The 20,341-nt window shown below is 48.0% G+C and overlaps 1 protein-coding gene across 1 annotated transcript; it reads left to right on the forward strand.

Annotated features, from left to right (window-relative positions):
- Positions 1–3,972: 3,972 nt before the first annotated feature.
- Positions 3,973–18,535, forward strand: TOMM34 (translocase of outer mitochondrial membrane 34; the record flags this gene model as incomplete). The annotated part of the gene is made up of 7 exons (XM_084247242.1): positions 3,973–4,099; positions 7,347–7,446; positions 8,720–8,872; positions 10,344–10,513; positions 13,530–13,677; positions 18,089–18,215; positions 18,431–18,535. The coding sequence occupies 7 exons, from the start codon at positions 3,973–3,975 to the stop codon at positions 18,533–18,535; spliced, it is 930 nt and encodes a 309-aa protein (XP_084103368.1).
- Between the last annotated feature and the right edge of the window lie 1,806 nt (positions 18,536–20,341).

The raw sequence follows: 20,341 nt of genomic DNA on the forward strand, positions 1-20,341 counted from the left end.
CTTGAGGCAGAAGGAACAGGCAGGGCAAAGGCTTGTATTGAAAGAACATCAAGGAATTAGCATGTTTGGAGCAGAGCAAATAAGAATGAGTGAAGTAGTTGATGAGATAGATGTAGCCAGAGCCAGATAGGATATGGGCTAAGTAAAGATACAAAAAAATAACTAGAAGTTTGTTAGGTGTATCTATTAGCTATCACTGAGTAACAAACCATCCCAAAGCGTAATTTAAAACAGTAATCATTTTCCAGTTTTTTTTGGTTATTTGGTTTCAAATAACTATGATCATTTTCATACAAATCTTTGTATGGACAGACATACAGGCTTCATTTCTTTTGAGTAAATATGCAGGTAAGGAATGTTTTTCAAGGTGATCGTACCATTTAACATTTCAACCAACAATGTATGAGTTCCAGAGGATTTTCATCCTCTCCTATGGTGGTATGATCCATCTTTGTCATTTTAGATATTCCAATAGGCATGCAGGGGTATCTCATTATGGTTTTTAAATTTGCATTTACCTAATGGGAAATGACATTGAACTTTTTATGTGCTTGTGATTTGTATATTTTCCTTTATGAAGTATCTGTTTATTCAAGTCTTTTACCCTTTTTAAAATTGGGTTGTGGGCCTCCCCTGGTGGTGCAGGTGGTTGAGTACAGCGCTGTGAAGCTGTCTACAGCCTCTGCAGCACTGGTTCAATCCCGGCTGGCCACAGAGGGTCTCACATGGCGCGGCAGACCTCTCCTGTCGCGCCCATTGCTCCCCTCAGCAGTGTATTTCATCAGTCTGCATGTTCTGTTCCCCACTCTGTCCCTGGTGAATCCTCTCACCCTCCCGTGCATCTGGTCTGTACCCCGGTTCTTGTATAAATAAATAAATCTTTAAAAAAAAATAAAATAAAATTGGGTTGCTTTCTCATTATCAAATTTTAGAGTTTCGTAATATTCTGGATGAAATACTTTATCAGATGTGTGACTTACAAACATGTTCTGGAGCTTGTCTTTTTCTTCTCTTGTCATTTGAAGGGTACACATTCTTTATTTTTATGAAGTCCAATTTATCAATTTTTTCTTTATACATGACACTTTTGATCTCATGCCTAAGAAATCTTGGATAGGAGACTGACCCTGCAGACCCACTTCCCAGTTTCCCGTACCTGACTTCTGTCTGGTCTCAGCCAGCAATAGTGGAAGTAAGAGAGATGTTCCTTTTCTGTCTTCTTTGCCTCTGATCAAGTACCAAGCATTGAATTCATCTTCAACTCCTAGACAGGCCTGACTTAGTTTCAGCTACCATTCTACTGCAGCCTCTGAACTCTTAATATCACCACGTCCCTTTTATATTCAAGTCCTAAGCCTGCTATTGCTGTTCTTTGAACTGCCCTGTTTCTGGTCCTGGGGCTGAGCTGGTTTTTCTGGTCATGGCGTTTGGTCTTACGGCCTAGTTCCCATGGTATACTTACTGGATTCCCTTATCTATTCAAGCTTCCCAAACTTGCATGCTGGGCAGGAGTGGGGGCTTAGTTTTTAACTTCATTAAATAATACCCAACACTCCCCACCACCACCAAATTCTCTCTCCCATATATGCCTTCAATCCTGCTTTTATCAACCCTGGCATGTATGGGAAGCATGGTGGGAAGGGAATTCCAGTTATCGATTACTGTCTAAGAAATCACACCCAAAATTTAGCAGCATAAAGCCAGGATCTTTTTTCTCTCTCTCAAAAATCTACAATTTGAATCTAGGTCAGCAGGGAAGGTTCATCTTTACTCCATGGTGTCAATCAGGTCAATCAGCATTTGGATGGGTCTCTGTACAAAATTCACCCCTCACTTGGCTGACAAATTGGTAGGGGCTGTTAACTGAGAGCTCATTTGGTGCTGACTGCCCCATTTTTCTTGCGTCTCCTCACAAAAAAAAAGGTCAGGTTCTAAAGTATATTCCTGAGGGAAAGCCAAGAGGAAACTACAGCGCCTTATAATGACAGGGTCATAAAGTCATTTCCACTGTTGAGGGTGTCCCAAGGGCCAATCAGTTCCAAGGAGAGCAGACTTAGGCTCCATCTGTTGATGGGGAGTGGCAATGTTCTGGAAGAAAGCAGAAGACCCAAAATACTATTCAGGGCTTTTTTGGAATACGACTTGCCACAAGTGTACTTGTGTGATATATCACTTAGGATATATTCATCTGTAAGCAACTGAACAAAAAAATATAAACAGTGGCTTAAGGCACCATGACATTTGTTGTTTATTAATATGAAGCTCAGAAGTCGGCAATTCCAGAGTTTGATTCAGTGACTCAAGTCAATTGCATTTCACCCCTCCCCCCTTGCCCTACTGAGCATGTTGGCTTTTCTTAAGTGTGCTTATAGCCTCAGAGTTACAAAATGACTACCCAGAGCTGAGAAGGGTAGTGGTGGTGGAGGGGGGTGGAATTGGGGAGAGGCTTTTTTTGAAGTCCTAAACCACTGTCTCCCCAGGTAGGAAAACCTGTCCCGGGTAACACCTGGTAGACAGCCTCTAATTTCATTGGCCAGATATGGGTCACATGCTCACCCCTTAGCCAATCACTGGCCAAAAAAGAATGAGGTCGTTACTGATTTAGAAACCCTGGTTCATGTCCTGGTCCTGGAGAATCTCAGGCAAAATTCGGACTTACGGAATGCTGTGGAGTAAATAACATGGATGGCTGTGTGCCTCATTTAGTTTCCCACCACTTTCTTCACCCTTCCTCTGGCATGGCTTGAGCTGAGGGAATTCAGATGGGAAGGCCACCTAGCCATCAGAGGTTTATAGTCTGCTTGGCTTACAAGTTTACAGATACTAGAACTAAATTCCCCAGGGCAGAGACCAGGTGTTTGTCAACAAATCTTTGAAGTGCATGTCAGGAGCCAGGTCCTAGTCTTGAGGCAACAAAAGATAAAGACCTACTTCCTGCCTTTAAAGATCTCAGAGTCTTTGGAGAAAAAAAGAGTAAACTGAGTCACAGAGTGGTATGGTCTAAATTAGGGAGAAAGGAACAGAAGCGGAGAAGAAACAGGATAGACGAAGGGCGGACTCAGGAAAGGCATTCAAAGGAGATTAAGTTTGAATTGATCGTAGTTGGAGTCAGGATTAGACAAGAGGTAAAAAAAGTGGAAAAGAATTACAGAAAGGTTGGGAAGCAAGAGAAATACCTTAGTATATGCAAGCAGCAAAATCCGTTTGAAAAACGGGAGTGTTAAATGGGACATTGTAAAGGACACAGGGCAGAATCTCTATGATCCCAGCAGTCCGGGCAAAGAAGGAGTCCTGGAGCCCTCAGTGACTTTTGCAGGCTTTTATTGGTCTTCACCAGGCACACAGCAGGCAGAGGTTGGCCTCCCAGCCCCCAGCAAGTCTTCACTGTTTCTGGGCTCTCCGGCCTTCTCTGGGGGGCTCTGCTTCTCTGCTCTCCTGGCGTGACACCGCCTTTAGAACCCCAGCCTTAGCCCAGGTGTGCCCACTGACGCATGCCCACACCCCCTCCAGGTGCCCGCCATCAGGCTTGCACTCAGGACCACAAGGATCCATCATCAACCTTAACGGCGGGAGGGCAGAAAAGCCTGATGCTTTCCCTTACCCTACAGACATAAAGTCAGAAGAGGCTGAAGATAAACTGAGTCTCCCTGGAACGATCCTCATCAATCATTCACTAGTCGTTACCTATGAGGCTTTAGGGGCCAGAGAGCTTCCGGCCCGGGGCCTCCGCTCCTTCCGCGCCAGCAGCAGCGCCCCGCGGCGCCAGGGCCCCGGCGCGCCGCGGACGTCACGCCCGAGCGGAGCATGCGCAGACGCCCGGCGCTGCCGGCTTCTTCTGCGCAGGCCCCGCCCCTCGGGGCCGGCTCCCTTGTGGGCTCTCGGCGCCCTCGGCCGCTGCTTCCGCCCCGGCGCGGGTCTGTCTCCTGGGCGACGGAACGCAGGAGCCCCCCATTTCGCCTACCTGGCCCCGGAATGGCCCCCAAACTCCCAGACTCTGTGGCGGGGCTGCGCGTAGCCGGCAACCAGAGCTTCCGCAACGGCCAGTTCGCCGAGGCCGCCGCGCTCTACAGCCGCGCGCTGCGGGTGCTGCAGGCGCAAGGTACCCCCCGGCCCCCCAGCCCGCTCCCCGCGCCCCCCACCCCCCTGCCTGGGCCTGGCTCTGGCTTTGTCTTCGTGGGGCCGCTCCCCGCGGCCGTGTGCCCCGCCAGGCCCGCCACAGCACTTCCACCCACTGCCGACTTGGGCATCCTCGAGAAACTTCCATGGCGCGCTCTTTCTTTTCGCCGTAAATAGTGGTTATTTTTCCTAGCTAGTTCTTCAGAAACATTGCTCTTCTAAATGTTTTATCATATTTTTTATCGTGGTAAAATAAACACCAGTAAGTTTACCGTCCTTAGGTGGAGAGTTAAGGAGTGGTGAGTCTCTCCACAGGGCTGTGCAGTGCATCTCTAGAACTTCTGCAGCTTGCAGCACTGAAACGCTCTACCTGCTAAACTAAGTCCTGCCCTCCCCCCAGCCCTTGGTCTCCATCTTTCTACTTTATTTATTTTTTTAGATTTATTTATTTATGCATACAAGAGCTCGGGTACAGGCCAGAGGTGTGGGGGTGGGTTGAGAAGATTCACCAGAGACAGAGTGGGGAGCAGAACAGGCACATTGACTGAAATCTACTGCTGAGGGGAGCAGCAGGCGAGACAGGAGAGGTCTGCTGTGCCATGTGGGCTGCTCCCTGGCCGGCCGGGGATTGAACTGGTGCTGCAGAGGCTGCGGATTGCTTCATAGTGCCGTGCTTGGGCCACCAGGGAGGCCCTCCATCTTTCTACTTTCTGACTTTCACTACTGTAAATAGTTTCCATGAGTGGGAGCATACCGTGTTTCTCTTCTGTTACTGGCTTATTTTGCTTAGGACATTATAATCTGTATTGTAGCATGTGACAGGCTGCATAATATTCCACTGGTGTGTGTGTGCCAACTTTTTTTTTAAGATTTATTTATTTATGCATATAAGAGCTGGGGTACAGGCCAGAGGTGCTGGGGGGTGGGGGTTGAGAGGATCCACCAGAGACAGAGTGGGGAATAGAACAGATTGACTGGAATACACTGCTGAGGAGAGCAGCAGGTGAGTCAGGAGAGGTCTGCTGCGCCATGTGGGTTTCTCCCTGGCCGGCTTGGGGATCGAACTTGTGCTGCAGAGGCTGTGGATTGTTTCATAGTGAGGTGCTTAACCCTTTGAGCCACCAGGGAGGCCCCCAAATTTTCTTTATCCATTCATTTGCTGATGGACATTTGGATTGCTTGCACCTCTTGGCTAATCTGTGTAATGCTATGATGAAGTTGGGTGTGTAGGTATCTCCAAGGTTCTGCTTTGAATTCTTCTGTGTATATATATATATATACCTAGAGTAGGATTGCTGGATCATAGAGTAACTCACCTCTTCGTCTCAGCCTTATGTAATGATGTCGCTGAGGAATCTGAGGTGTTGACATTTCTGCCAATTTCTTTCATCCTACCCCAAAGCTTGTGGTTTTGTATAGATTTATGCTGGGTCCCTAGAACAGCTGGCCTGGGATCTAGATTTAGGAGGGGACCAGAGTTTGGTTCTGATCCCGCTACTGTTTCTGGGTAGTTACTGCCCCTTGATTTTTCTGATCAGTTTTCCTGATCTTGAAAGGAGAGCAGGCAGCACCTAACACAATGAACCCTCCTAGCAAGTCTGCTAAGTGATAGTCGCCTGTGATGGGTAGGTGAGCACTCGAGGGATTGAGTGACTGGTGCAGGCTCCCAGGTGGGGTTGTAGGTTCTGATACTCCTTCCACCACACCATGCTCTGGTGACTTGAGGTGGACTACACATTTTGAGTTTTTGTGCTTTCTCATTAAGGGCGAGGATATGTTTCTTACCTCTGTACTTTGCTGTCTCACACGGGAACTGACAAAACAAGAAGAAAAAAGTTATTGTATTGTTATGTTGGTATTGAATGAAAGATATCATGTGTCAATACAGTAACTTGATACTTAGTGACTAAGGCAAGTTGCAGAAAGAGAGGCAATATGATGCAATTAGAAGATACAAAATGATGCTGCTTACCTGTGACTACATCATAATAAAGACAGAGGAACAAGTGTCAGAATGTTACATGCCAACTTCAGGATGCGCTGACCGCTGGGTGTATGGGGACAGAACAAAGGGGGAAGCATGGGGATGCGTGGAGCTTCAGTCATATCAGAAATAAAGGTTAGAAACAAATATAACGTGAATGAGTCTAGTGGTGGATAATAAGCATGTGTTATACTGCTTTCTCTATTTTAAAACTTTCAGAATAGAGCTGCTTTTCAGTTCCTAGAGAACAATGAATGGAACTACTAGGCAACACTTGTTTTCATTTTTGTTTGTTTGACTTATGGCCCATAGTGATAAGGATGAAGTTTGTTTGTTTGTTTGTTTTTTAATAGAGGCATGTTTTATTTATTTATTTGTTTGTTTGTTTGTTTGTTTATACATGCACTGGGTACAGCCAGAAGTGCGGGAGGGTGAGAGAATTCACCAGAGCCAGAGCGGGGAGCAGAGCAGGCAGAAGGACCGAAGTACACTGCTGAGGGGAGCAGCGGGCGGCAGGAGAGGTCTGCGCGCCATGTGGGACCCTCCTCCAGTGGCCGGGGAGCAGCCGGGGATCGAACCGGCGCCGCAGAGGCCGCGGGCAGCTTTGCAACCCAGCGCTCAACCGCTGCGCCACCGGGGAGGCCCGATAAGGATGAAGTTTTAGAAAAATTATTTTTGAAATTGAAAATCACTGTGGCCATAATAACGGACCTGAGCGTCTAAGATTCCTCAGGGTATGAACTACCTTAGAGAAATGTCTATTCCCATTGGGTAACTTGAGTCCTTCCCCTGACTTGATCAGCAGAAATTGTCTTTTATGTTCCCCAGTACCTTTTCAGGCCATGGCATAGCACTGAGTATATTGTTCTTTTCCTCTTTTTTAGAAAATTGGATTTATATATTTTAATGGGATTAACACACTCCTAATTAATTACAGCATGATTCTCTTTGATGCAGACTGGATGTATCATGTTTGTCTTTTGCCCAGTACCAAGTTCAGTGCTGGAGTGAGTGAAGGAGATACTGCTTGGTTCCCTCTGGCTGACAGGAAGCTTGGTGCTCTCATTCTCATGTAGGAATCACAAACTTGCCAGCCTGTGAGACCCACAAGTCTGCTCAGGTCACAGTTATCTCCTGCCTTTCACCAAAACCCAGAGGGCTCAGGGAGGGAAACGCCCGGAGTGTCCCAAGGCATCCATTTCCCAAACTGATCATCTTCTCACACTTTCTGTCTCCACCTGGGCAGGTTCTTCAGACCCCGAAGAAGAAAGTGTTCTCTACTCCAACCGAGCAGCATGTCACTTGAAGGATGGAAACTGCACAGACTGTATCAAAGATTGCACTTCGTAAGTGGTCACGGGTAATATAGGGGTGCCTGAGTCTTGAGAGAGGAGTCTGGGTTTATCTGGCCTATTTTATTCTTTGATCCCATTGGCTACACCTGTGACAGACTTTGGGAACTGGCACTAAGTTTCACCAGGTCACTGAGATTGGCGCCAAGTTTCACCAGGTCATTCAGTCCTTGTAGGCCCTGAATCATGTCTTGGCTCTGCTGCTGCTGAAAAAGGCAGTTAGAGATAGGCCCTAGAGCCCATGAGATTTGGGGCTTGAGGATGAGGTAGAGTTTCAGACTAGTGACTGGCTTGCCAGATGTTTTCCTGGAATGGACATATTGTGAGAGAGGACTGTAGAGAAAGAAAGAAGGCCTCAAAAGAAGCAAGGGAAAAGAAGAAAATGGTATCCATCAATGACTAGTGTAAAGGATATGAAACTTTTTTCACACCTCTTTCTTCCTCAGACCAATCTGATAAGTCCCTCTTTCATCACCACCAAACTAGCACACATACTTCAGTGTGTTCCCAGATAGGATATTGTCTGTGACATGGGCTTAGATTCATACCCTCGTGATAGTTGGGAAAAGAGGCCTCCTGTAAGAGGCCTTGCAGGTGAAATTTCTTTCTGGCCATTGTTTGTCTCAGGGAGGCCCTCAGGGAGGCCCTCATTTGTGTAACTGACATTTGCATGGGCTCCTGGAGCCAGACACCACACTGATCGCAAGTCCTTAACAGGACTTGATGGTGTGTATTCAGATAGTTAGTGAGTGTGTTCATGAGCCTGGGCTAAGTTCATTTGTACCAGGCTCTCTGCTAGATTTCCTTCTTGGAGTTCTCACATCCACTGGATGGGGTTAAGTAACCATCTTTCCTAGTGTGCGCAGGAGGTGGCAGATGATTGAGGCAGTAAAGTGATTTGCCTGGGTCATCTGGTTATTGCGGAGGTGGAAATCAGACACACTCTAACTCCAGGCCTGTTTTCCACCAGGTCCAACCTGTAGAAACACAGTAGAATGAAAACCATGGGGCACTTGTTCTTGATCTGAGGGTATTGCAGCTCTGAAAGTTGACGTACATGCACGCAAGTTCCACAACGTTAATGCCCTCTTTCCCCTCTCCACGTTCAGTAAGTGGGAAAGTCCCCAATCTAATGTTTGACATTTTAGCAGTGACTCTGCCAGAAATGACTTGTATGCTGAGTGCTGCAGATGACCCTTCCTGGAAAGCACTGCCAGGGAAACCTGCTGGCTCAACTGCCAAATGACATTTCTGCCTCCTGCTCTAGAGCTCTGGCCTTGGTTCCCTTCAACATGAAGCCCCTGCTGCGGCGAGCATCAGCTTACGAGGCTCTGGAGAAGTACCCTCTGGCCTATGTTGACTACATGACTGTGCTGCAGATTGATGACAGTGTGACGTCAGCCTTGGAAGGCACCAACAGGTGAGTCCAGGTCACTCACTGCAGCCATTCTGTCTGGAGTTCCTGTCTGTGATTACCTCGGGACCACTACCTTAGTCCTCTTGTGGAAGGATCCCTCTGAGCAAGGCTTAGAAACTCCTAATCAGCATGTGGGAGAAGTATAAAAGGAGAACCTGCTGTCTTATTTATTAGCAGGTGTTTAAGAGATCAGAATTACTAAGGTTTTGTTGTTTTGCCTAGTTGCTCAAATTCATTCACACACTAATATTTATTGACCTCTATTTAAGGTGGTATGTCAGGTTGTGGGGGATAGTGAATAAAAAGAGATACAGACTACATTTGCTTCAAAGAACTCACCAGAGCAGCTGTCCACCAGGCTGCAGGGACTTTGTTCGTGGGAGGCCCTGCAGGTGAAATTTCTTTCTGGCCATTGTTTGTCTTTATCTCAAGGAGGCCCTCATATGTGTGACTGACATTTGCATGGGCTCCTGGAGCCAGACACCACACTGGTCGCAAATCCTTAACAGGATTTGACGGTGTGTATTCCGTGCGTCATTTTGGACTTGACTCGTTTTCTCTCTGCGTCTACCCCCTTTTTAGTTACCTCATCCAACCAGATCTGCCAGCTGTATGCAGACACTGTACTCGCTCTGGGGCTGAGCCCTACCTTTCCTGCTCTCATAGAGCCCTGGCATCACGGGGAACACCAGTCAGCAATAGGCAAGCACACTCAAGTATGATGCATCTATAGTAGGGGTTGCCCAGAGAGCTCGGGGGAGGGGGGGGCAGAAAGGGGACACCTAATGAGCCAGGGAGAGGCGGGAGAGCCAGAGAGGGCTTTCGGAGAAGGTAAACTGAGACTGAGAGATACCAGGGGCCGGCACGGAGAAAGGGCAGCACACGCAAAGAGGAGCGCGTCTGACTTGGGAGAGGGAGAATGCGGATTCCACGCCCCATGTTGCGGAGGGTGGGGGACTGGCTGCATCGCACAGCCCAGCACTCACAGGGTTGAACTGAACCCGAGCACATGAGGGATCATGACGGGATCTTCAGCAGGGGAGCAACAGAGGCAGATTTTAGAGCAGAGGTCATGGGCTGCCATGTTAAAGGGTGACCTGAGAGAAAACAGAACAGGAAGGGGGGCGTGCCGCACTCCAGAAGAGAGGGTGGAGACAGAAGGAGATGGTGGGGCCAATTCAGGGGCCATTTAGGAAGTTTATCAACAAGTTGTGGTGATTGGGGGGTGGTGAGACTATGTAGTCCTTTGAGGCCAGGTTTAAATACCTTTAAAAGGAACAACACTCTGAAGGTAGCACAGTGCGGCTAAGCTCGAGAGCCCAGCAGGCAGGTGGCTGATCTGGGAAGATATTTATGTCCCTTTCCTGCTGCATGTCAGAGGATCTAGAGAGACAGTTCCAGCAAGGGAAGATGATCAGTCTTGCTCTCACCTCCTTTCCTAGCGAGAAACCTGTAACCCTGCCTGCCTTTTCAGAATGACCAGAGCTCTCATGGACTCACTGGGGCCGGAGTGGCGCCTGAAGCTGCCCACTATCCCCTTGGTGCCTGTTTCCGCTCAGAAGAGGTGGGATTCCTTGCCTTCAGAAAACCACACAGAGACAGCTAAAAGCAAGTCCAGAGAAACCACAGCTGCACAGAGCAGAGGTAAGCTGTGACTTCCTGCCCAGGGAGCCTTGCAGTCTCCTTAGCTTCTTTCTTGAGAGCAATCCTGTGAAAGCTGACCTCTTTAAGCTGCGTTATAGGAATGGTCTGATCAGCGACGTAAAAGCAAAACCAGAAAGTCTTAACTTTTTAAAGAATGTTTCCTTAATTGTACCATGAGGACACTTACCCCACAGCTGTAAGGATTTGGTGATAGTGGCGTGTTAAGCGCCCAGCCTGGCACACAGGGACACGGCGGTGTTCTCTTCTCAGTCCTCTGGCATCCTGTGTGAGTTATCACTTAGGATGAAGTCCAGACACGAGTTCGGGCGCAGTTTTCTCTGGCAGCTCACATTATCAGACTCTGATTCCAGTTCTCTGTACTTCTCTCCACTCTCGTCTCCGACGTGTCAGCTTTGTCTTCGGGCAGTTTTCTCTCCTAATAGTAAAATAGCAATAGTAGTTCTTGGTCTCTCATCCATTACCATGCCTCATAGCCCAGAAGAAAAGTTTTAGGTTTTTCTCTTTTTTTTTCTGATAGCTCCCTAAGAAAGAGAGGGTTTCTTTTCCCTAGATCCCTAGCTCACACCACAGGTCACTCTGTGAATTAGTCATGTGACCAAGGGATGAAATTTTTGTGATTAGCTCATCCCTGAGCCATCCACCCCACATCCATGGCTAGTGGGTGATGCCTCCTCAGAACCACTCCCACTACATGAGTTCCTGGATGAGGATGAATAAAGGAAGGGAGATCAAAGTCCGTGAACTAAAACAGGAGACTCTGCACCTCGACCATGTAAAACAAAGAGGCCTTTCTTCAGGTAGAGGCTCACAAGCAAGATCTTTATAATGTTCCAGGGAATTATCCAAGCCCAGGCAGCAAGGCTTTGAGGGAGTCATGGGCTCAGGGCTGGAGCTCTGCTGTATGTAAATGACCCTCAGTGTTAGAGGGGGCTAGGGCTTCCTTTCCCAGGAGGAAACCTCTCTGCCCAAGGGTAGCACTCACTCTGGTTTGTGGGAGCCTACATTCCTAACTCTTCCCTAGGCTGAAAATGTGGGCTGTTGATGAACCGGCTGGCCTCAGTGCACCTACCACTGATGGTATTCTTTCGGTGTCGATGAGACACATGGGGCCCAGGCCCTATGCTAAGTTGGACACCAGACAGGGCAGTCTTGGCGCTTAGGAAGCTCTCAGTCCAATGAGATACTGAACCATGTTCACACAGCATTTAAAAATACTGGAGAAGAACAAGGGCTTTTAGAATCTTTAGTGTTTGGGGAGTTCAAAATAGGACTGGTGGAAGTGCACTTGGGGAGTTATAAAGGCTCACAGAGAAGGCAGCTGCAGAGAAGATAAGTTGGGCTGGGCCTTCTGATAGGAAGGGAGGTGAGAAGGGGCTTCTGGCAGAGACAGCGGAGAGCTGAGGAGGAAGGTGTGTGGGTGGGGCCTCACCCTGTGAGCAGCAGGAACAAGCACGATTCAGGCTGAGGAGTGTGGCAGGGGACAAGCTGCAGATGCATGGACATGGCAGCCCTCAGGCTCCAGCAGAGGAACCCTGCCCATGTACACAGGAGACCTGGAAAGAATGTTCAGGACAGGCTGTAACAGCAAAGGACAAAACAAAGTAATCCAGAGCCCCAGCAACAGGATGGCAAAGTCAGGCGTGGAGCTGCAGCAGACTGGGCCGCTGGACGCCCCCAACACAGATGAAGCTCAGGAACATGAAGTGGAGAGGACAGGAAAGCAGGTCCTAGAAGGAAACAACGACTACATGACATTCAAAAACTAAGTAAGGGCCTCCCCGGTGGCGCAGCGGTTGAGCGCTGGGTTGCAAAGCTGCCCGCGGCCTCTGCGGCACCGGTTCGATCCCCGGCTGCTCCCCTGCCACCGGAGGAGGGTCCCACATGGCATGCAGACCTCTCCTGCCGCCCGCTGCTCCCCTCAGCAGTGTACTTCAGTCCTTCTGCCTGCTCTGCTCCCTGCTCTGGCGAATTCCCTCCCGCGCTTCTGACTGTACCCAGTGCATGTATAAACAAAACAAACAAACAAAAAAAACTAAGTAAATGACAAATGATTTATGGACACTGTCATATCTAGCTAAATAAAACAAAACAAAAATTAGAGGAAGGAAGCCCAGAATTGGGGTAATGGTTTCCTCCAGGGTGGACAGAGTTGGGGAGGGACCCAAGGCTCCAGGTCCTAGTAAGCATTTCTTAAGGTAACAGATGAGTCCAGGGGTGTTTGTTGTATTCCTAAAAGCTTACCCTCATCATAAATATTCAGTATTCTAGACAAAAGTTTTTAAAAATTAAAAAAGCAGATGATACGGGAGCTGGGATGATTAATAGGGCCACCCAGCGAAGGGCTCAAAGGCTGGACTGAGCTGCTTGGATTTCACCTGTTCTCGCTTCTCTCTCTCCTGGAAGGCTGGGGCGGAGCTGCCGGGTCAGGTGAGGGAGGAGCCTGAGGGTTGGCCCCTGGCAGAGATGAGGACTAAGGGGCTTTTACCCTTTCCTGAGAGCCAAGAGCCACACTTTCTCTAGCAGACGCTTGCTTAATGTAAATACTTTCCTGCTTTAAGTTCTTAGGATGTTGTGCACTTCCTCATGGATTCTCAGGTTTCATCCTGGCAGTAGCCCTGTGTGGAACAGGTGTTGTCCCCATTGTATTGGTCAGGAAATTGAGGTCCAAACATGAGTCACACAAGATCTCCCAGCTGCTAAATGGCAGTGCCAAGGCTAGCACCCAGGTTGCTTTTGATCACATATGTTATGTGCATGTACATGTCTATCAAGAGTCCCAGCCTTCTGAATGAAAAATTGTTTAATTTTTCAGAAGCCCTTATTGGGCTTCTTTATTGGGGGGAATTATTAATCACTAAAAAATTACTAATAACAGTTTAATAAGTCTTTGGGGAGAGAGGTTTGTGAATGCCTTAGCAGAGACAATTCCAAAGAGATCTCAGTCTCAATTGGGCACCTGCTCCATGGTTTTTTCCTCTTCTGAATTTGTATCTAGTGCCTTCTGCTGGGGATGTGGAGAGAGCCAGAGTTCTGAAGGAAGAAGGCAATGAGCTTGTAAAGAAGGGAAACCATAAGAAAGCTATTGAGAAGTACAGTGAAAGCCTCTCGTTTAGTAACCTGGAATCTGCCACGTACAGCAACAGGTATCTTCCACACAGCTGCTGGCCTGGGGGATTTCAGGATGTTCGTTCCAGGACTGGAACACACAGCTGAGTTTCAGGACACAGTTCCATCTTGGACTGTGGTGGGCTCTTCACCTGAGTCATTCATCAGTATGTTACATCTTAAAAAATTCATACTGGCTTCTGTCACCATGAGGTGAGCATTGCGAGCAGCTTCATTCTCTCAAAGGGGGAGAAACTGAGGGATGCCAAAGGGGAGCATGGGCTTTGTAACCCTCTCCCCAGAATGTTCAGTAACCAAGAAACCATACACTATGTGTAAAAGCAGTGTGTTTGCTTGTGTTTGCTTTGCAAACACAACCTCAGCACAAGTCTGATAGCCTTTCCACCGACCCCTGTCGCACCCCATGGCTCCTCTAAGACCCTTCTTTTGGAAACTTTGGCAGTGTCTGTGTGAGAGCAGCAGCCCAGAACCCAGGGGTGGAGTCACTATTGCCTGACCCAAGAGAGAGGGATCGTCTAGCCTGAGAGTTAGACTCAGGGGCTGAAGAAGGCTCTGCGCTGTGAGCTGCTCTCACTGGTCAGTGGCCTGGGAGCAGGGGCCCCGTCCTGCTTTTGTGTGGGGCTCTGCTCGGCACCAGCACGTGAACACTGGTGGTAGGTGGTCTTCCTGTTTTAAAGTTGAGAAAACTGAGGCTAAGAGAAAGGAGGACTTTGCCTCAGCTCACCCTTCCAATAAACGGTGGAGCCAGAATTGGAAGCCGACTCTAGTCAGCTGCTGTTAGTCTCACTGTCAGAATCTTGAAACATTCAACAAGGAATTATGTCTGATCCAAATATTCCCTTTTTTTTTTAAGATTTATTTTTATTTATTTATGCATATAAGAACTGGGGTGTAGGCCAGAGATGCAGGGAGCAACGAGACAGAGTCGGGAGCAGAACTGGCAGATCTACTGAAATACACTGCTGAGGGGAGCAGCGGGGTGGCAGGAGAGGTCTGCTGAGCCATGTGGGTCAGCTCCCTGGCCCAGGGATCAAACTTAGGCCACAGTGGCTGGCGATACCTGGGCTACCAGGGAGGCCCTGATCCAAATATTTCTTTAAAAATATTTTCTCTCTTCCCAACAACACATATTACTTTCAGTTCAGAAATCTTGGAACTACTGTAGGCTCCCTCTCCCAAACTCTTGGGGTAAGATGTTTCAGAATTTAACCAGGTAATATGGTCCGTACACGGAACCACTTCACATGCCAGCAGGGTCTGGTGCAGAAATGTTAGCCTTTCTGCAGAGAAACATATAATAGCCCATGGACAGGCAGGGTGGTATCAAAAAAGACTAAGTAATACCTCATGTCTGTTTTTGCGACCAAGTGAGTTGAAAAGAGAACTTTTCTTTTAAAGCTGGGATTTGGGAATTTTAGATCTGTGGTTTTACTGACTCTGGACCAGGGTGCCGCACTCCGCCAGCCTCACTTGGAAGGAGGGCGGCGGCCCATTGTTCCCTGTTTGTCTTCTAACTCCTCTCTCTCTCTGGGTGCTCTGGCCTGGCTTACCTCATGCTGCTGGATACCTCTCGATCCATTTCCATGGATGTTTCCACATTCAGACAATGTTTTGTTTTATTTAAATATCGCTGTTCACACAAATGTGTCTGTGCCACACTGGTTTAATTAATGTTGCTTTGTCACCTCGTGTAGGACTGGTGTTTTCCTCATTTTTAATCAGAGAATCCCTGGCTGTTTTCCCAGATTTGTTCTTCTAGTTAACTTGAGGTTGATTTTGACAGATTCCAAAAGTATCTTGTTGAGTTTTTTAGTTGTGGTTACTTGGAATTTATAAATTTAGAGAGCCAGTAACTTTATACAGAATTGAATTTCCACTCACTGTGGCTGAACGCATACATCACAGATGCTGCACGTCAGTCTGAGTATTTGCGCACCTGTGTGGAACAGCCCTCGTCCCTGACTGCTTCTCTTTGTACACCTGATACCTGGATGGATATCACCACTCACGTACATGGCCTCTACAACTTCCCGAGCCCGAATCGCCTTCCAGAAGAATCTCATTTTGTCCTTAGAACAGTCCTTCAGGCTAGGGCATGGTCCAATTTTACCTAGGAGAAAACAGGTGCGGAAGGATGGATTAAGTCACACAACTAATACGTGGTAGAGCTGGGGCTGCAGCAGGTCTCAGTGACTCCGAAGCTTAGGTTCCTTCTTACTCATGTTACCTCCTAGACTCCTCTGTAATGAAAACCTTCTGACTGGATACAAGATCATTCTGTTTACCCAAAGCCAAGGATGTTTATTCTATAGGCAAAGTTATGCATTTTTAACATCAGATAGAATCTTTAGAAGACATGTGCAAATGCTCGTCACAGTGTTGATATTTGCATGTCACTACAGAGGATATAATATTTTCACTCTGGTCTCTCTACTTCCCAAACACTTGGCCAGTTCTTTCAGTTACCAGAGCCTAGTTACTGTGTGGAAAGTTTAGGTCTAGGATTGCTATTTTAAAGCTGAGTGGCTTATAACTATTTTATTTTGCCTTTGATTTGAAATCTGGAAAGAAAAGTTCTCATTCAGGGTCAACAAGATGGTAGCAAGGACTAGAGTTACATAAAGGTTTCTTCTTTTGCACATTTGGTACCAGGTCTAGGATAGTGCACATGGCCTGGGGGTGGAGCTCCTGGAGCAGGCTGGCAGCGTTTTCATAAGTGCTGCTTGTGCGCTTCCGCACCGTGTGGCACGCTCAGGGAAGTTGGCTTCCTATGTGTCAGGTCACAGTTCCAAGAGCGGGTGTTCCCAGAGACTGAGGTGGAAGTTACACGACCTCCTGTGCCTTTGTCTTGGAACTCAGGTTACGCCCTTCCCTCTGTACATTAGAGCAGTGGTAGAGCCTGCCTGATTTCACGGAGAGAGAACACGGGACCCCGTAAGTGGTAAGAGTGCCAAAGAACGTGTACCTACCTTTAAATTATGAAGGGGAGCTTTTTCTAAATTAATTTGTAAGTTCCATGCAATCTCAATGAAAACACTAGAATTTTTTCTTGTTGGCGCATGATAATTCAAGTTTGTCAGGAAAAAATGAGAACAGCATCATAGGAGAATTTAGTGTATGGTAAAATGTGGCGGAAAAAGGGATTACCCATGCCTGGTGTTGCTTACGCTGGCTGAATAAGAATTAAAAATAACCCTGATCCTTACCTCACTTTTTAAAATAAATCCTAAGTGGATCATAGTTTCAAAGGCAAAAAGTGAAACCATTCGGTTCTATAGGAATGCACAGGTTCATTATGTTGCAGTGGCCAAAGTATTCTTCTGTGGGGGAGGAGAGATCCACAAGTCATTAAAGAAGTTGGATAGTTCTGATTTCGTAAGATTAAAAAACCTTATGTAAAGATACTCCGCTTTACCCATGCTTAGAACAGTGAGGCTTTTCTTGTGTTGGGAGAAATTCAAAGTTGAGACCCAAGATTGGTCCAGTTGCAGGAAAATAGGCGCTGTCAATAACGATTACTAGTCCAGCTTTCTGGAGAGCATTTTGGCAATAATGATCAAAATTTTACTCTTTGATGCTGCATTTCCCCCAGGCGGCCTCTAAGGTTTGTGCACAAGGACACTCAAATGGCAGCATCATCTGTTTACAAACTAGAAACAGTGAAAGGTATCTGCAGAGAGGCAATTGGTAGAATAAATCATGGTATACCCAACTCTGTGAAGACTCCGGACGGAACACAGGTTGGCGGAGTGGATGGACTTCGATAATGAACTCCAGGAAACGTCTGTTAGTGACTCTCGCTGGAGAAAAGACTAGAAGATACACACAGACATACTTTTCCCCCAAAATGCAGAATTTTTTTTGTGTGGATATACCTGACTTTTTCCAACATTATAAAAATTTTCAAAATGTAGGTTGAAAGAACTACATATTCCACACCCGTGTACCCATCCCCGAAGGGCCCAGGTAACATCGTGATGTTCTCTTGACCGTGTTTTAGATGCTTTGTCACCATCTGTCAGTCCATCTTATTTTTGATGCAGCTTTATGTTTCACCACTGGCGTGTCAGCATGGGTATGATGAGAAGTCTGGTGTTTGGGTTGTTAAGGTAGATAACTTTTAATCTGTCAAGGGAAAGTGTTCAGGAAGCTTTTTCTTGCTTGAAAGAGTATAGGAGGGCAGCAGGAAGGAGACAGAATGAGAGAACTAAACAAGCTCAGGCTCTGGAGTCACATGACCCCAGGTTGGGTGTGGGGTCTGCCCCCCAGTTGAGCAAGTCCTACCCTTCTGAGGAGCATGGCCTATTGTGAGGATTGAAGGTCCAAAGTCACCACAGAGCAGGTGTTTGCTGAGTCAGAGATGGCTCCTCAGACTACCTCGGGGCCCTTAAGGAGTGACTGAAACCTCTGAAATGTCTTTCCCCTCAGAGCGCTCTGCCATTTGGTCCTGAAGCAGTACAGAGAAGCAGTGGAGGATTGCACAGATGCCCTCAAGCTGGATGGGAAGAACGTGAAGGCATTTTATAGACGAGCTCAAGCCTACAAGGCTCTCAAGGTAAAGAGATCTGGACAAAAGGTACCACCAGAGCTACAGACAGTCAAGGCCAGGTGGTTTCTCTGAGGCCCTTCCCCTCCCACGCCCCAGCTAGCTAAGGGCAGGCCTGCAGGCTGGGGTTTGAAAGCTCTTTGCTGTATGGACAGCTTTCCCCTGCCCCACTCGATCTCACCTCAGTCAAGGCACCAGCCCCACACCCTTCTCTTTTCTATTAGGACTATAAATCCAGCTGTGCAGACCTCAGCAGCCTCCTGCAGATTGAGCCCAAGAACGGCCCTGCACAGAAGTTGCAGCAGGAAGTTAACCAGAGCTTAAAGTAAAAACCCAAAGGGCAGCAGGAAACCTCTACCAGACCTCCTTCCTCTGTGCCTGCTTCTGGGACCCAACAGCCCCAGAGTGAGCTCAGAAGCACCCTCCTCAGCCCCTCAGAGGCAATGGCACCCCACCTCTTAATAGGCCTTGCTTGTTCAAATTAAGCTCAGTGTAGCCAAGCACAGATACTGGTTTGCTGGAAAGGTCTCCACTAGAGCTGAAGCCCTGATCCCCAGCCACCTGCTTGGACAGCGGCATGTCACGCAGCGGGGCCTTGCCAGCAAAGCAGTTGACTCCGTCCCCGCCCCAAGCATGCTCTAAATCAAGTGCTGCTCCTCTAGCTTCACCAGACCCTCACGTGGTTCATCTGAGAGTGGGGTTGAGGCAAGACAGGGTGGGCTGAAGGGGCAAGGGGTTGACTAGAAAGCCCTGGCCCATCCAAGCAGCCTGGTGAGCTGGTTCTCTAGGGCTGATGTCCCACCCTGTCCTTGGCACAGTCCCGTGTTCTGAGCCCCAGTGCCTTTTAGCCAGGGCTCTCTCTGCCCCACCTTTGGTGGGAGTGAGGAACCCTGACCCTTGGATGGCTTAGTCGTGGCTCCAAGCTGCGGCCTCCTGATAGAGGTGCCTAAGTTGTTTCAAGAGTCCAGTGGCATGGCCACTCCCAGAGGTGGGATGGGGAGGAAGGCCTTGAAGTCTGCGTCCCTACGTTCCAGGCAGGGATTGCCTTGTGACCCAGCCGTGGCTGCCGACCCAGCAATTCTTTGTGTGATGTTCAGTTTCAGCTGCCGCCTGTTTTGTTGAACTGTGTGTTGAAGCTATCGCATTAAAGTCTTCTACATCATGTCTGTTACACTTTCATTTATGCCTTTTTAGCTTTGTGCTTGGAACTTTGCAGTTATAATAAACCTGCTTATTGAGTATTCATGCACTCAGATTTACTCAAGTGTCTGCCGTGGCCAGGCCGTGTATACTGCTGTGCTGGGGAAGCAACAGTGAATCAACAGGCCTGACAGTCTAGTAGTCACACAAGAGGAAGCTGCAGCAGCTCAAGTGCTTCTAAGGCGTCATCACAATGCTTTACTTCCCTGAGGAAGCAAAGCTTGCAGTGAGTTACTACATGGGAGTTCAGCTGGGGAAACAGGGAGAGAAAGTAGATAAAGGACAGGGGCCAGAAAGTGCCCTCCAGTTCACAGGAAGTGGTGTGGAGGCGGCAGCAGAGTGCATGAAGGTCCAGCAGGAACTAAGGGCTGCCTTCCACTTCCTGGCTGTGTCCTGGTTCACCCAAGTAGAATAGAAGTTTGGTGACTCCATAAAGCAGGGCAGACAGGGTTTGTACTGTCCCTTTGCCCCTCTTCACACAGGCTGAGCTGCATCCAGCCACTGCCTCTGACCTCTGAAGGCTGGTCACTGAGTAATTGCAGACAAATGCTGTCTGCAATGATTGGGGGCAATCCAAAGTGGGGCGCTGTTCCCCTTTCACTGCCACCTCTTCCACAAGTATGACTCTTACCTTATTTGAGGCAGGTTTAGAAGTGACATCCAGCTACAACTGACTTTCTGTTCGAGGTCTAGAAGGCAAGAATCTTTGTTTACTAATGAAAGCAAAAGTTGTGCCCAGCAGGCTCCTCCTTCCTGGAGAAGGAAGCCATGACCTGGGAAAGCGTTCTAAAGTTTTTCCACAAGGCTGCTGCTTTATGACATCACACAACCCCTCCATCAGCCCCACGCACATCTGGCATGGGCACCTGTAGCTTAGGTCATTCAGTGCATTGGAACGGCAGCCACTTAGCCATCCCCTGCACCTGCGGTGGGCA

Source organism: Talpa europaea (genome assembly GCF_964194135.1).
Source record: "Talpa europaea genome assembly, chromosome: 11".
Lineage (NCBI taxonomy): Eukaryota > Metazoa > Chordata > Mammalia > Eulipotyphla > Talpidae > Talpa > Talpa europaea.